Source organism: Pteropus alecto, unplaced genomic scaffold, assembly GCF_000325575.1.
Source record: "Pteropus alecto unplaced genomic scaffold, ASM32557v1 scaffold190, whole genome shotgun sequence".
Taxonomy (NCBI): Eukaryota; Metazoa; Chordata; class Mammalia; order Chiroptera; family Pteropodidae; genus Pteropus; species Pteropus alecto.
The window spans coordinates 2,440,783-2,457,217 of record NW_006430462.1 but is presented as its reverse complement, the minus strand read 5'-3'; the positions used below and the strand labels follow the sequence as shown (position 1 = coordinate 2,457,217).

The window sequence follows — 16,435 nt, the reverse complement described above, 5'->3', positions numbered from 1 at the left end:
ATTGCCAAGTGTTACAGCCGCCTTCCCTAAGCCAGCAAGTGTAAGGCCAGCCTGGCTAGAGGTGTTCCAGTATTTACTCTCTGATCAAAATACGAACCCCACCTGAAACAAAATAGCCACTGAGGCACAGTAGTGAACACAAACAGATCCATTTCAAGATACTCCTTCGTTGGTTTTTAAAAATGTGTTTTTAAAGAAAATATAGATCTAACTTAGGCATTTGGAGATTCTCTCAGCACTGTACAGGCCCTTCCCAGCTTGGCCTCAGAGCTTCTGGTCTTCCTGCTGGCTGGTGAGGGCCTGGAACAAGCCCCAGGGTGACAGTCATGTGCGGGAGGGCTCCTGGAGTGTAGCAACCCATGAAGAGCACAGAGCAGTTTTCTCTGGTCATCTTGGAATGTAATAATTTGAAGAAAAAAGTGCAATTATTATATATTTATCAGCAGATATCATTTTAAGCAGAAATATTTCAGTGTGGAGATCAAGCTCCTCCATCTAGGATTAACCTCTGAAAATCTGAATGGTACGTGGAGCCTCCATGTCCCTAGTGTAGTTTCCAGCCTACATCTAGAACGCAGTCCAGTCTGGCTCTTTCGTTGAGTTCCTACTCATCTAGTAATAAGTGTTACACCTGCTTTTGAATAGAATCAGGAAGACACTTTTGGAACGTTGCAGATTAAAAACATCCTGAACCCAGGAGTGCTAGAACCCTATGCTCTACAAAAAGAGAAAGCTAGAATTACATTTGCCAGGCAAGACTGAGAACCCAAAAAGCCAGTTGCTTAATTTCTTGCTTTTGGTGGCAACACAGGGACTTTCTGCCTGATATCCTCCTGGCCCCTGGGAAGTGTCCTGGGCTACCTCCAGTGTGGCTAGTGGATGGTGGACATTTCCTGAGTCACTCTGGAACCATGGACTTTGGTTTACAGAGTGGCCTATAAATGCCCACTGTGCCCCTTCCCCACCTGAGTACAGCCTGCCCTGCTCCTCTCCTGGCAAAGGGCAGGGCCTAGCTGCCCCTGACCCTTGACCCCAAGTACGTCTGGCCTGGGCGTGGCTGTTCATTTTCCTGTGTGTCCCTGCTGACTCTCGCTCCTCTCCCCTCCCAGTCAGAGCCGCGGGCCTGGTGTGGCGCTTCCTAAAGCAGTGATCAGCTCATAATGCATAACAACCTGTGCTTGAGTCTAAACTCTCTCTCTCTCTCTTTCTCTCTCTCTTTCTTATAATCTGCTGGCCGAAGGCTGTTAAAAATATGGTTGGAATGGTAAGTACTACTTTAAGTAGCAACTGTCGTCAGGTGAGCCCCTAAACCCACCCCCCCAAGTTCCCCTTGGCACGCTCTGTCTCTCGGAGCCGCATGCACATGCCAACACGTTCTCGGACTGCGGTGGCCAGTGCCGCTGGCTCAGGCGGTCTGCCCCCTTCCTCTGCTCTGGCTCCCCTTTTTCTGCTCCACCCTTCTTGTGTTCTTGATTTGACCTTTCAGTTTCCATCAGAGTAGCAGGGGCAGAAGCGACTCTGAATGACACTGTTGAGTCCACACAAGACCCCAGAGTAGTGTTCACAGACTCAGGCAATCTGAAACACCATGGGCACTTGAGCGGGTTCTGTGGGTTCGAGTGCTGAGGTTCTAGAATGTCACCTTGGGTTCCTCTTCACCATTTACCTCAAGATCATAAAGATGACTTTAAACAAAAAGAGGGAGATGACCAGGCCTATAACCCACCCCTCATTTAGTTCCCAAGCCCCTCACGTGCTGAGTAGCCCCGCAGAGTGTGTGCGCGAGGGAAGATGCGAAGCAGAAACCCTGTGAGTCGGCCCCTTGAGTTTCCCACAGAGAGGACAGTAGGCATGGAGGCACTGTAAAGAGAATTTCAAATGCTATACACGTGCAAGGTCATTAGTGATGACAATAACAGATGACACAAGAATAACCTGGGGACAAATCCTAGGCGGGCCAGAGGGGAAGGAAACACTGGGAAGGAGTGAGAACTCATACTGTCCCCCCCTTACTAAGCTCCACCAGGTGCTGGTCCAGCTGCAGGCCTGCGAGAAGGAGCAGGACTTTGCATCATCCCCCATTCAGGTCTCCATCAGCGTCCAACTGTGGCGACTCCCGGGATGTCACGAATTCCTGGCGGCTCTAGGTAGGACAGTCTTTGACTTAACTGGTTTCTTTAGTTCCATTTTTTAAAAAAATCTATATTTATCCTAGTTTTTGTTGGGTAAGGTTGGTGGCTTCTTAGGAGTCTGTTTTCTCAATAGTTAAAGATTCTAGAGCTTTAGTACAATTCCCAAATGGGCCCCCAGCTTTGTCCCATTTCTCTTATGTTACGATCTCATCTCTTTTGTTTGTAGTCATCTTAATCTGCTAGATTCCAGTATTGTTGAGAGTCAGGCTATGATTAAAAGCTAAAGAAAACAGTCATAAAATAATGGTTTTAATGTTCTTTATTACTGGAAACTGGCAGAAAAAAATAATATTGAAAGAAACCACCTTTGATTTGACTGTGGGGACCTAGAACTGCACATAGGAGGATCCTTATTCAATCTAAGACTTCCTTTTTCAACACTAATGCAGCTGAGGCAGCTCCCAGTGTAACTGCTACTGACAGCAGATGCATCTATTGATAAAGCACTGAGATTAGTCTGCTCTCCTGCTCCACTTAAGTGCGTGTGTGACTTGAGAGCAATTCACACCATAGTTTTTTTTAAACACCTGTTATGTGCCAGACAGTGTTCTGGGCACTGGGGATGTAGCAGTGAGCAAAGGACAAAAAGCCCTGCCCTCTTAGAGTTTTCATTCTAATGGGGAAGATAGTAAATACTTAATCTAAGGGGAGCACCTTAGTGAAGGCACACCACGACAGAAAAAAGCATCAGACTGTTTATTTTTGAGTTCAGAGATGAAAATGTACCGTAGAATAATGCTGAGTGAACCTAATTCCCAAAGGAATGATAGTATCATACCAATATCAGAATCTTTAAGAATAAAAATATAGACACAAATTTCTCTTTTGGTAAATACTGTCATGAAATGCACAGCATGCTGACAATGGCAGCATTGTAAATTATAGATCCCTGTCACTGGAACGTTGAAATCAGAGGAGGGAAAGGCCAGATATCACAGGTGCCTGTCCCCTGGGCCTTCAGCACCCAGTGTTTGTGCTGTTTCAAGCAGAGCTCAGTGACCTGCCGAGGAGGCTGAGTGAAGATTTTTGGTGCTAAAGGCTTTTCAGGCCCTAAATTCTTGCTTGGTGTTGTCTTTCTGTGGACACAGCATCTGTTTGGCTTCTTCCTCTTTAGTTCTTCCTGGGGAGATGGACTGGGTGCCTCTGCAATGCCTCTTAATAAGCCTAAGTGCTGTGGCAACAGCTCGTTAGCCAGACTCTGCTCAGGAGGCTCACGCTCTTTGTTGTGCCTGCTCCAAGTCTCAGCAGAACCTTAGACTCAGAGCAGCCCCGTGGGCTTTGGCAGAGCAGAGCGCCTGCACATTGGTTCAGCCAAGATAGCACTGTTGCACAGAGCTTATTTTAAAGCCCTGGGTGGGAGACACTGAGCACGTATGGAGACACTGTCCTGGCCCTTGTGAAGCTTCCACCTTCCTGTGTACCAGCTTTAAATTCTGGGCCCAATGCCAGGAGGAGTGACCAGTTTTTGTCCCGGACAACCTCCTCTAAGTGGACTGTTCTGCGAACAAACAGAAAACAAATGTTAAAGAGCCTTATTCTGACCCTCAGCTCTCAAGAACATAGTTCAGGGTAAGAAAGAAGCCAGTGCCCTATGAAGGGACAGAGGGGGTCTGTGCGGTTTGCACATGGGGCACCCCACTGGCTGAGGGGCCTGCAGGGGTTCCTATTGACAATGTACGAGGAGCCCTACAGCTCTCATCCCTTTCAAGATATGGAGTCTTCCCTAAGGAAGCTGATGTTTATATTCTTTGCTCCACTAGGTTTTGACCTTTGTGAAGTTGGCCAGGAGGAAGTAATCCTGAAAACCGGGAAACAAGCCAATCGAAGAACCATGCACTTTGCGCTCCAGTCTCTGCTCGCCCTTTTCGGTGAGAGTTCCGCCCAGAGCCCCCTGGGGACGGAGGCCAGCACAAATCTGGCAACATTTTGGGAAGGGGAAGAAATATTTTTTGTGTTAGGCTGTTTAAGAGCAGTAAATAAAAACTACCTGCTTTCACAGAACTTGCAGTTAAAATACACGTATTATATAAGATGAGGTGTTGCCTAGTGCTATTAAGAAAACAAATCAAGTAAGAGATTAGAAAGTAAGAGGGTGGCCGCAGAGCAGACAGGACGAGGGAGGAGCTCCACCCAGACCACGGGGCCTGGGAGGCAGGTGTCGACCCCAGGGGCACACCTGCCTGCCGACCTCAAGGGGCCACACTAGCTGCAGCAGAGAGACTAAATGCTGGCTCCACTGGATCTGCTCAAGAATGTATGTCAGACAGAAAGGATCAAAGGTAACACCGTTTTTTTTGGAACCGCCAGAATGGGGCTGCCTTTTGCTGAGACCTTGAAAGTAGCAGGAAGAGTGGGTTTGAGTTTTACTTTGGACATATGAAAAAATTATCTATTAGATACCTACATAGGCAGCTGCTTATAAGAATGTGGAGTTCTGGGAGAGGTCAATGTGGAGATATAAATGTGCATACAGGGCCAAGGGCAAGAGGACTATGTCCTGTGGGCATTCTGGGGTTCAAAGGTCACACTGAGGGGCCTGGGAAGGAGCAGTCAGGGCAGGGTGTGATGGCCTGAGAGGAGTGGGCGAAGAAAGGCGGGAGGGGAAGCAGTGTGGAGAGTGTGTGTGAATGACCTCTGTGTGTGTGTGAGGCTGCTGGGATGTGGAGCAATGGGGCTGTCTCTGGAGGGACAGTGAGTGTGGGTCTAGGACAGGGGACATCACAGATTTCCCACAGACCCCAGTCAGAGCTGCAGGCAGATGTGCAGGGCTGTGAGCTTGCCTAGGGTGTTTATGTCCCTATGTAAGGTTTCCTTTATCCAACAGAACCATGTTTTTCAAGATGAATTCAGGTTATACATAAGTAGCACTTATAAAGATGGTTGTGAATTTGAAAGAAAAATCAAAACCATACAGAATTCTAACTGCCCTCTGGGTACATATGTTTTGTCTTAGATTCTACTGAGCTGCCCAAGCGCCTCAGCCTTGACAGCTCATCCTCCTTGGAGTCCCTGGCCTCAGCTCAGTCTGTCTCCAATGCCCTGCCCTTGGGCTACCAGCATCCTCCCTTCTCTCCCACTGGTGCAGACAGCATTGCCTCAGATGCCATCTCCGTGTACAGTCTGAGCTCCATCGCTTCCTCGATGAGCTTTGTCTCCAAGCCCGAGGGTGGGTCAGAAGGTGGGGGCCCCCGAGGTCGGCAAGACTATGACAGGTCCAAGAATGCTTACCCACAGCGATCCACTCTGCCCCGGAGCCGGCTGTCCCCCCAGACCCGCCCTGCAGGCAGCAAAGACGAAGAAGAATATGAAGGGTTTTCCATCATCAGCACTGAGCCTTTGGCGGCCTACCAAGAAAACAGAAAGACAGGCTTCTCACCAGATCACAAACAGTCCCGAGGAGGGACAGCTGGAGGTGTGAAAGTTTCAGTAAGCTCCAAGGGGAGTGTAAGTACTCCAAATTCTCCAGTTAAAATGACTTTGATTCCCAGCCCAAACTCACCCTTCCAAAAGGTTGGAAAACTAGCAAGTTCAGATACGGGAGAATCAGACCAGTCTAGCACAGAAACAGACAGTACTGTGAAATCTCAAGAAGAAAGCAACCCAAAGCTTGATCCACAAGAGTTGGCCCAGAAGATTCTAGAAGAGACACAAAGTCATCTCATTGCGGTGGAGCGTCTTCAGAGGGGCAGCAGTCAGAACAGCAAGAATAATAACCCAGAAGATGGCATTTCCGTGCCAAACAGTGCCGCCATCTTCAGAGCATCAGAAACAAGTGCTTTCAGCAGGCCTGCCCTCTCCCATCAGAAGAGTCAGCCATCACCAATCACAGTTAAACCAAAGCCCCCAGCCAGAAGCTCATCCCTGCCCAAGGTGAGTTCAGGCTACAGCAGCCCCACCACCTCGGAGGCATCCATCAAAGACAGTCCGAGCCAGCACAGTGGCCGGCCGTCACCTGGCTCCGACTCTCAGACTTCCTTGACCGACCAGCCTCTCTTTAAACTGAAGTACCCCAGCTCTCCTTACAGTGCCCACATTTCCAAATCACCAAGGAACATGTCCCCAAGCTCAGGCCATCAATCTCCTGCTGGCAGTGCACCATCCCCAGCACTCTCCTATTCCTCAGCTGGTTCCGCGCGCTCGAGTCCAGCTGATGCTCCTGACATAGACAAACTAAAAATGGCAGCCATTGACGAAAAGGTGCAGGCCGTCCACAACCTGAAGATGTTTTGGCAGAGCACACCCCAGCAGTCCACGGGACCAATGAAAATATTTCGAGGGACCCCTGGAACAATGACTTCCAAAAGAGATGTCCTCAGTCTATTAAATTTGTCGCCTCGGCATAATAAGAAGGAGGAAGGAGTAGACAAGCTTGAACTTAAGGAACTGTCTTTGCAGCAACATGGAGAAATGCCACAAAAGGCCCCTCCCAACGGACATTGGCGCAGTGAGACCACCACACTGAGCACGCTGCCGCTGCCCACCAGCCCTCCCGCTGCGGCTCCCGCTCGCCCTTTGAGACTTCCTTCTGCAAACGGCTACAAGTTTCTGTCCCCAGGAAGATTTTTTCCTTCCTCTAAATGCTAAAGCATCTTTTACACCCACGGACTCAGAGTGCTGCAGCCCGCGAGGAGGATCTGGGCATTCACTGGCCTACTCCCTTGTCTGAATGCAGGCACCCCATGAAGCCACCGGCCCACTCGCGATGGGTGCACTCTCCAGGTGAGGGGTGCCACCACGCCCAGAGGTCACCACACATTCAGCTAGTGGCTTCTCTGGGACTATGGGCCAGAGTCACCAAAAGCCAGGATTTCTGTGGGGTTGGTACAAGAGGCTCGTGGAATTTTCTACACACTTCACCAAATGTTTACCTTTGAACTCCTTGCTTCTCATCTTTGATGTGATTCTTCAACAGGATTTTTGTAGAAAAATGGTCATGGTTCTGGGGTGGGGAGAGGAAAGGGAGCACATATTTTGCTAAGAGGTAGATATGCAGTACCTTTTGTACACAGAAATACAAATAGAGCTTTTTTAAGGCTTTCAGGTGCTGGTTGGGGGTGGGATACATAAAATCTAACCTGAATTCTACATGAAGGTGATATATTAGCCAAAAACCAAAAAATGGCTTTAAAAATGCCAATGATTTGTAATTAAATTGTAGCAATTCTGGTCTCATTATATCGTAACATCACAGTAACAATGCAATAATTCACACAGAAACAGTGCTTCCATCCCGAACTCTGTTCTGCCTCATCGAGCTCTACAAAAGTCCTTGGGGCCCCACTGTTAACCAAACTTGAATTTTCTTAAAAATTTTATGTAACTCTTATCCAGGCATTTTAGAACTATGCAATTGTGATTTTAAAATGCAACTTTGTGCTTTTAAAACATTATTGACCTTTTTTTGTATGTGGATAAACAACTTGGTTTTCTTATCAACAGTCCTTTGCATTTATAGCTATTATTTTTAAAAGCTCAAAAAGTTTTTTAAAATGTCAAATTTTGAATAGTCATCAATAAGTAATTACCAAGTTTTTTGGGGAAAGATTGAAATTATTCAGTTTCCTTATAGCAAAAAAAAAAAAAAAAAAGAAAAAAAAAAAAAAAAAAAAAAATCCCCTGGCTAACTAGATTTGACTATTGCCTTCCAGCTCTTATTCCCTTTACTAGCTGCTTAATTTTATTATTTTCCCATCTCCAGGCCTCTAAAGCCACTTCTATCAGAATCTGTTGCCAGGTTCCCACAAGCCCAGCACCCCCATACCTGTGAGATGCACATGGACCCTCACCTCAGCTGTGACTAGTGCCCCTTCCTCCTGCATCTGAAGGACAAGCCCCCTCCGCTCCCTCAGAAAGCTGTAATGTCTGCAGCCTGAAAAGCAAGGGTCTTCTGCTGGATTTACATCCAAATTATTCCTGGATAGGGAAACAGACATCCTTGAGAGTGTCATAGTAAAACAGGTATATTCCTACAGCTGTGACAGTACACTGAAACCAGCGCCAACGAGGAGGAGACAAAAGAATAGTCTAGGTAGGAGCAACCATTAACTTATTCGAGTAAAGAAATGAAAAGCTGAAAATCATATTAGTATTAAGTTTAGTTGGAGAATTTAAATAAGACTTTTAGGTAATTCTAAAATTGAGTCCCACCACCTTCAGCGTGAGGGTATATGTGTATCTATGGGCAGCCACTTGGCCCAGGACACCAGCAACACATGGAGTGGACAGGATGGGCCTGGCAGGAGGGACACTAACATCAAGATCCCCACGTAGTTTTTAACCTTGGGTAGGATGGATCTCACTTTATAAACATATCCTGACCACTTACCCTGTTCCTCCTTGTACTCCGAAAAGAGAAAAGGATAATATTCGTGTTGTTTTTCTGAGCTATGGTCATAGAGGTTTTTGCATTTAATCCAACAGCCATATTGACAAAAGCAAACAATAAGGATGTCCCATTCTAACCTTGATCCCAACGCTGGAAGAGAAATACTTTACTTTATAAAAAAGCAAGTAATTTATGAGGTTGTCTTTATGTCAGTAGGGAAAAACATAAATGGTCACAAAAGTACTATTGTAGCGGATGAAAGCCAAGTTTATAGCACTGTGCATTATTACATGGCAGAATCAGGTCCTCAAAAAAAACTAAACCTCAAAGTAAATTTCTGAATCCATATGTAGATAGTTGGGCTGTTTCTTTCTCAGCAAATTTCAGCCTCTTTCCCAAGTGCCAAGGAGCCCTGGAGGAAAGGCCTGGGGCCGGTGCTCCCTCCACAAGATGAGGGTGCTGCCCCACTGGCCCACCTCTAAGCGCAGTCCCTCCACCACCCAGACCGCTTCCTGTGCTTATCAAGCCTGGGAGGACTCGTGGATCCTAACCTGGTTTTAGTCCTACGTACACTGTTGTTTTGGATTTCATGTTGAAAAGCCAAATGGTATTTTTTTTTTGTCCTAGATCTAAGCTTCAATGAAGGAAAGCAAAGATGATGGAATAATGAGACCAAACTAAAAATCACTGTAGAGTCGCCGCTTCTTTATGTTTACCGTCAGTCTTGGTGTTTTCTATATGAGTGAAATGGACGTAAAATCAAGGTGAATTTTTCAGGCTACGCTGAAAAGAAAACCATGCACTTAAAAATTATGAGATTGTATAATTCACAGATTTCTTTTACAGATCAAGGGTTGGCAAACTACAACCCACAGGCTAAATCTGGTCAGAGGCCAATTTTTTTACATGAGCTAGGAATGGATTTTACACTTTTAAATAGTTATATAAAGCACCTATATATTCTTGATTTTGCCTCTTGGCCCACAAAGCCTAAAATATCTTATACCTGGTCTTTTAAGAAAGTTTGCTGACTCCTGGTATAGATAACAGAAAACACAATTAGAATAATGTATTGTTTCTACAATCTAGAGAAAGTGTCAGGTTGTGGACAAAATTAGCTGGTGTGCATGGGAACCCTGAGCCATGTGCACAAAAGCAAATGACCCTCCATAGCACTTGGCCGTTTGCCCCACTTTGGAAGGAGCCAGAGGATGTGGGTAAAATTTACAAAAATATTTTTTTCCTCCATATGCAGATAGCATTGCTTTTTCAGCTCAGGAAACTGGGTCCTGCCCCTACTCTTCTCCGTCAGATGCAAACATACTGCACACAAGCAATAAAAATCTCCCTCTCTTCGAGACCTTGGGGTGACAGACCGCAAAGCAAGGGAGTGGCAGACTCGACCTTAATTCTCAGCAGTGAACCACGCCAACTACTTCGCTGATTCTAAGTCAAAATACCAGGACAAAATTAACTACTAAAATTTACATTTTGATACACATTATTGTGTAGTAAATGAAAATAGTCTCACCTCCATCCCATTTGAATAAATTCCTGGTCCACACTGATACTTGCTGCGTCTCAGCAGGAGACCAGGTGCTGCACACACTGTCCTATCCAGATCTTGTCTGTCCCAGTGACTCAGAAGGTGATCACTGTAGCAAGTCTCCAGTACGGTGCCTGCCTGTCCCACCACCTGCCACCACAAGATTAGTCACTTTGTTAGTTTCAGTTTAGGTTGGAAAAAATACCAATTATCTGGTTTGCTTTTAGTAAGTAGGCATAAAGTGAAAATTGTATAATTTTTCATCACATATTTTGTTTTATCTAAAATGATTGTACATGTGGTTTGTGAACTAAGCCCTTGTTTGTGCCAGATCCTTCAAAGATATTCCATGTAAGGACAAATGCGGTCACCTCTTCCTTCTTCAGACCCCTTTCCCCACTTGGCACTCACGCCCCTTGTATGCAGTGTTAGCCATCTTTGGCCCATGTGGACTTTTTTTGTAAAGTACACAGTTTCCAGATGGCATTAAACTTTTTATATTATGAAATTTATCATGTAAAAAGAACTTCATATTTTTATTGAGACTGCTAAGGCACTTGGCCTTCCTTTGTGATTTCAGTGTCTATTAAAGCATGAGTTCCCTCGGTTTTAAGTGCTGTTATCTGAATTGCTTTCTATACACATTCCACATTTTCTAGGTTTCTTTGCAGCACACAGAGTGGCCATGTGTCATAAATGAGCACAGATCTCTGTCTAGAGTTTTATCCTTATAAATGCATTGCAACCTCACATTTGCCAGGAGCAGAGCACAGGCTTCTCCAGCTCTAAGGCACTAGGTACCTGTTAATGGATGGCTATTTAGATGGCTAACTGCTTCTGATCATCTACGATCGTATTTGGAGGACCAGAAATTCTACAGTTTTATAAGTGTTTAGACTAAAACAAAAAAAACCTAATAGTCCATTACCACCAGATCCTTGAATCTAAAGCAATTTCTAAGGAAAGTATTTCAGGGAGAAGGAAAACAATCCTACAGGTAAAAGTCTGAAAAGTATGAAGGAATAGTGAACAAAGAGCAGGTAAATGTAAAAAAATCAAAACAAATATTAATTGTATAAAAAGTACTGTCCCATTTGTGTAGACAATAATACGTAAAACAAGGAAGTTAAAGTGTTATAAGTTGTTTGGGAAGAGAAGACTTACTTTTAGAGTAAGTTAAATAAATGTGCATAATCACACAAAAATAGAAGTTAAGGGTTATACTTCCAAACTATTTAGCAGACAATAAGAAACTTTTAAAAACCTTAATTGAGCTAAAGGAATAGAAAAAGGAACAACAACAATCATTTTAAAAGCAGGATGAATATAAAATAAGATGACAGAAAATTACCCTAGTCATTATAAATGTAAGTGAACTAAACAATTAAAAAGATTGACATGATGATATGCCACATACTCTTTAAAAAACATATTTGCTGTTTGGAAAAAATATACCAAGGCATAAGGCCCTGAACTGGCTGACAATAAAAGGATCAGCAAAATAGACTTAAAATATAAAAACAAAAAATTCATATTCTAATGTTTAAAAAATACTTAGCAGAAAGGCAACATTCTAAATTTGTACGCAGCTAACCATATAGCTTAAAAATTCATAAAGTAAAAACTGGCAGAAATACAAGCTTGGAAAACTACATTGTCATAATGAGAGCTTCTACCCTCTACTCTCAGTAACTGACGGATGAAGCAGGCCAAAATTTAGAAAGCATATGGTAGGCTTAAACGAATTCAGCAAACAGAGAACCTGGCCTTAGAGAATCCACATTCTTCACAAGCACACATGGACTATTTTATGAAGACAGGCCCTGTACAGGCCACATAGCAAGTCTCGGCAAACACTCAGGAATAAGTATCATCGCCACCATTTCCGCTTGCATGCTATTTTCAGGACTTACACATACAGTATAGAATAGCTTAAGAATAAAATTAACTTTAAATTCCATAAAAATTAATGGGATGCAGTTAAAGTGGCATTTTAAAAGAAAAATGTACAGCCCTCAATGTTTACATTCAAGGGTAATATTCAAAATACGTAACTGCACAAGCCCCAACCAAGGCCTGCCTGTCCTAAGCAGCCAGTGCCATGATACTAGTGTGTAGTGGCGTAAGGGAAAAATAACCACTGAGACAGGCAACCAATTCAAGAAGTTAGCAAAATAGCAAACCCAGACAGAAAAGAAGAAATAAGAGTCAGAAAATTCACAAAAGGCAATATAGAAGATCAAGAAAGGCAAAGTATCAAAAAGACAAAATATACTAATTTCTGGGAAGGGTGATCATTTTTGTGGTGGAGGGGCATGGGAGAAGCAAGAGAAGGAGATGTGGATACAGCTTAAGATGCAGCAGAGATTAAAAAATAAAATACTTTGAACATTTTTATGCCCATATGTGTGAAAATACAAAATAATAATATTGTTTAGGCATACCTGGTTGAGGTATCTAGAATGCATAGAATGACAGACCTCAAATTCAGGAGAATGGTGCCACTGTCAGGGAGAGAAGAAAAGGAATTAGAATCAGAAGCAGTATATGAATGACTTCATAAACTGCTTGCTCACATATAGGAACTATTTGATAATGAATGAATGAATGAATGAATGGCCTGGACAGAAGGCAGCTCCCAGCCCTGTCCCTTCCCCCAACAGGCGGCCCTCCCTGACCTGTGCGTGCTGTGGGGCACCCCAGGTTCCCACCACACTAAGAAGGTTCGGGCTAGGCCTACACCCCCAGGGCATACCACTAATCATCTCACAGAGCTACTAGGTGCCCTGGGCTTTCCTCGAAATCGTGGCCCACCAGATAAGGGTCAGATCTGGACCTTAGAAATGGTATTTCACTTGTAGTGTGCCAAAGCTGTCGGGGTGGGGGGCTGTTGGTGGCAGGGAAATGGGACACACACGTACTCCCGTGTGTTCCCAGCTGCCCAGTGCATTCAGTCATTGTGATGTGGGGCTCATTTGTTACTGCAGCCCGGGCAGCCAGATGCTAGGTTGGTGGGGGTGGGGACTGAGACAAGCAGGGCAGGTGTAGGGTAACAGTGACAAAAGGGAGAATGAATGAAGAGTATCACTGGCAATGATACAACAATAAGTTCAATTACATTAACTTTTAGAAAAAATTATTAAAAGTCTGGTGCAAGAAAGAAAACTTAAAAGAAATCAAATCCCATAAAACTAAAGTGGTAATCAGAATTCCTTGCCCTTTACCCGACTCTCCAAAAAAATGTAGGCCCAGATGGTTTTACATGTATTTCACCAAACTTATAGGGCCAGCTGATCTCTTATCTTTTCAAATTAAGAAAATATAAAAATAAGAGAAGATATCCAAATAATCTCATGATGCTTTTCTTAATTCTAAGAAAACAATAGGCCCACTTCATTTTTGAACCTAGACATAAAAATCCTAAATAAAACATTGGCCATAAAATCCCTGTATTTTTAAAACTAGGAAAACATAATTGAAAGTGGATCTACGTGCTGATTACGAGAGCATTAGTCTGCTGATGAACACACACGTGCTATTCCTAAGGGGCCGGAGCCCTAGGCAGCACCTATAAACACACTCACATATGGAAACTAACAAGCATTAAACTATGGAGAGCATTACTACCCTGAGGACTGCAGTGGCCGAATTCTATGGTTCACACAGTAACTAGACAAGAAACAAATCTATTATATCCTATTATAAGAACAATGAAATATGTACATCAGTGTAACGGGAATTCCAAGCTGTTCTACCATTTCTTAAGAAACAGTATAAGAACTATACTCTGATATCACTGTTAAAGTAGAAACTGACTTTAGTACAACCATCTATAGAGCAAATCTAAGGACACAAGGTTAACACAGAGCTATGCAAGGATTTATGAGCACAACAGTGTGGTCCCTATTACCTTAGGAAATACAACTTATGTTCTCTGTTACTGCTAAAAACTGCATATCCAATTATGAATACATGTTTTGTTAGATGCTTCCTCGGAAAGAGAGAATGATCCTTAATGAAGATTTGGTTATGTGCTTGAGGACCTCAACTGACAGCTAATACAAAAGGCAAGTACGAGCAGGACTACCCTTAGCTATGGCAGCTGCTTTTTAATATTAATATTCTAATATTTTATTTATAGTTACTTTGTTTTGTTGTTTTTATTCTCAGAATTTCTGGACAGGGACTGCAGCTTGGTACCTTTCTCAATTTAAAGCCTTTCTTCAACTTTCCCAATGAGCATGCATGCTTACAGCCTCTAATACTACTAAATAATGGCAAACAGCAGGGAACTGACAGGCTAATGCTGTATCCACTCCAGCAAATGAGGCCAAAACATCTGGATCCAAATACATTAAAAGGACATGTTGGCATTAAGGAAACATTTTGCCTCTCAAATGAATTTACACCCAATCTCAAGATATTTATTAAATTTCCAGCAATTGTGCAGTCGAGCTTCAGGGAACAATAATATTCTTAAAGATATAAATAGTCTCAATACATTTCTATTAAATAAAAAATTTTACAATTCTAAAATAACTGTAAATCCCAGCAGAACTCAGTGGCTAGCTACTCTTTTGGTTAACTGGGACAGGCAAATAAATTCTAATCCGCCTGGCAGTGTTTGGCCAAAGTCTGTTTATTTTTTTTTTCATATATAGAGCTTTCTGAAAAGCAGTCATTTACTTTTTGAACCAAAAATGCAAAAAGCACTTCTTATTTCAAGTCATTCATTTCACATATATTTGCAGAAGCTTTGTTGAAATTACAAAAATGTAGCCAGTAAAAAATAAACAGAAAGATAAAATAGATGTTAAAAAATCCATAAAATAAAGATGGTCCACTTTCCTTAATTAGATGCCATTCTCTCCTGTAGTACACACAATTCAAACAGGATGAAGAATAAAAATGCCAGTCATTGTGCTCCCCCATACCCGCTCCCACCTCTCCTAAGAACCGCCTTGGCCCAGCCCCGAGGGACGGGGCAGTGTACAGAGGCAGCTGCGTTTATGCGGAGGGACCTAACTCCTGGCTGAGCTGATGAGGCCAGAGCAGAACCACCAATCCCGTGGGAGGTCAGACCTCCCTGCAATCACATTCCTTTTCTCATGAATTCAAATCCAGGAATCTTGACTAGATTAGGTCTTTGCAGCTAAAGTGAAAGCCAAAAGGGTAACGATGGAAACAGGTCAGTGGGGCCAGTGTGGCCACGTGTAGGCCAAAGTTGCAGAGGTGCAAAAACTATGAGTGAGTGGAGGAAGCCAGCAGTAGAGACAGGTGAAAAGAACGATGCGAAGGCGGCTTGAGAAAGACGAAGTCCCTTAAGCAGCCAAGTTTCAGGCCACTCGACAGTTCCATGTTCAGCTACTTGCCACTTGGGGTAACATGAATGAGACTTCTTCTCCTGATTTAATGGCCTTAATTATGGATGTTTGAACCTAAGGTATAACAGAAAAGTTAAAAGTGGAGTGGGGAGGAGGCTGTAGCATCAGGCAAATTGAAGAAAGAAGTGACAGCAAAGGAATACATATATATGATTGGGTAATAGAAGCACACACGAAGTATGGAGGTCTGAGGCCACGCAGGGAAAGGCCATTACCTAGCCCTGTATGGAATCAACGAGAAGAGAAATCCCGCGTTCCTCCTGACGGCTGGGGCTTGGCCTGCTCTCCCAGTACTGTGGAGGGAACTGCCTGGGCCCCGCTCCACAGCGAGGAGCTCTGCTCGCCAGACTACTGAAGGGACAGCAAGCCAACATTCTCCCCTTTCTCTCCTGTCACATTTTTCCTCTCAAACAAGTCATTCCTATCAGCATATAAATACACTGTAATCTCTCAAATTAGCCCCACGTCCCCATCCAGCGAACATCCCATTTCTCTGCTCTTCTTGTAGAATAAAGCTTCCGACTGGTCTATCTACTTTTTGCCCCTAACACAAGAACAGCTATATCCACATTGCAGAATCTAAGGGTTACGTAGTTCTCTGCAATGCAATACAAAGCATACAGCATCACTTATGAGGTACTCTTGAATAAAAGTTTCATCTGCATTTAATTAAGCTTTTAAGTATGTGCACATAACTTTCAATGAAAATGAAGATTATTAGAATGAGTTACACAACACCATGAGAAAACCATGAGGCAAGCCCAGAACGTGGGGCCACCCACACTCCATACAGTGCTTTTCAATACAACTTTCTGCAATGATGAATATCTGTGCTGTCCAACACAGTAACCACTAAGCACGTGTGGCTATTAGGCAACCAAAATATGGTTAGTGTGACCGAGAATCTGAATTTTATTTTAATATAATTTTGATTTATTTATATAGGCCTGGTCTCTTAAGCCAATATTAGAAAGAAAAAAATAGAGAC

General features: G+C 43.6%; 1 protein-coding gene and 1 long non-coding RNA gene across 2 annotated transcripts in view; one reads left to right on the top strand and one right to left on the bottom strand.

The window, feature by feature from the left end:
* TTC28 (tetratricopeptide repeat domain 28) overlaps positions 1-7,800 on the top strand; it is a 624,192-nt gene extending 616,392 nt beyond the window's left edge. Inside the window, 4 exon segments of the mRNA XM_025047844.1 lie at positions 1,241-1,264; positions 2,018-2,147; positions 3,953-4,060; positions 5,146-7,800. Of these exon segments, the coding sequence (XP_024903612.1) occupies positions 1,241-1,264; positions 2,018-2,147; positions 3,953-4,060; positions 5,146-6,776 (1,893 nt within the window). The 3' untranslated portion in view covers positions 6,777-7,800.
* Positions 7,801-7,879: 79 nt separating this feature from the next.
* LOC112480309 overlaps positions 7,880-16,435 on the bottom strand; it is a 59,588-nt gene continuing 51,032 nt past the window's right edge. Inside the window, exons 2-4 of the long non-coding RNA XR_003046551.1 lie at positions 12,508-12,567; positions 10,049-10,213; positions 7,880-8,105 (exon numbers count right to left, since the gene is read on the bottom strand). This is a non-coding gene — a long non-coding RNA (uncharacterized LOC112480309). The remainder of the gene's footprint in view (positions 8,106-10,048; positions 10,214-12,507; positions 12,568-16,435) is intronic.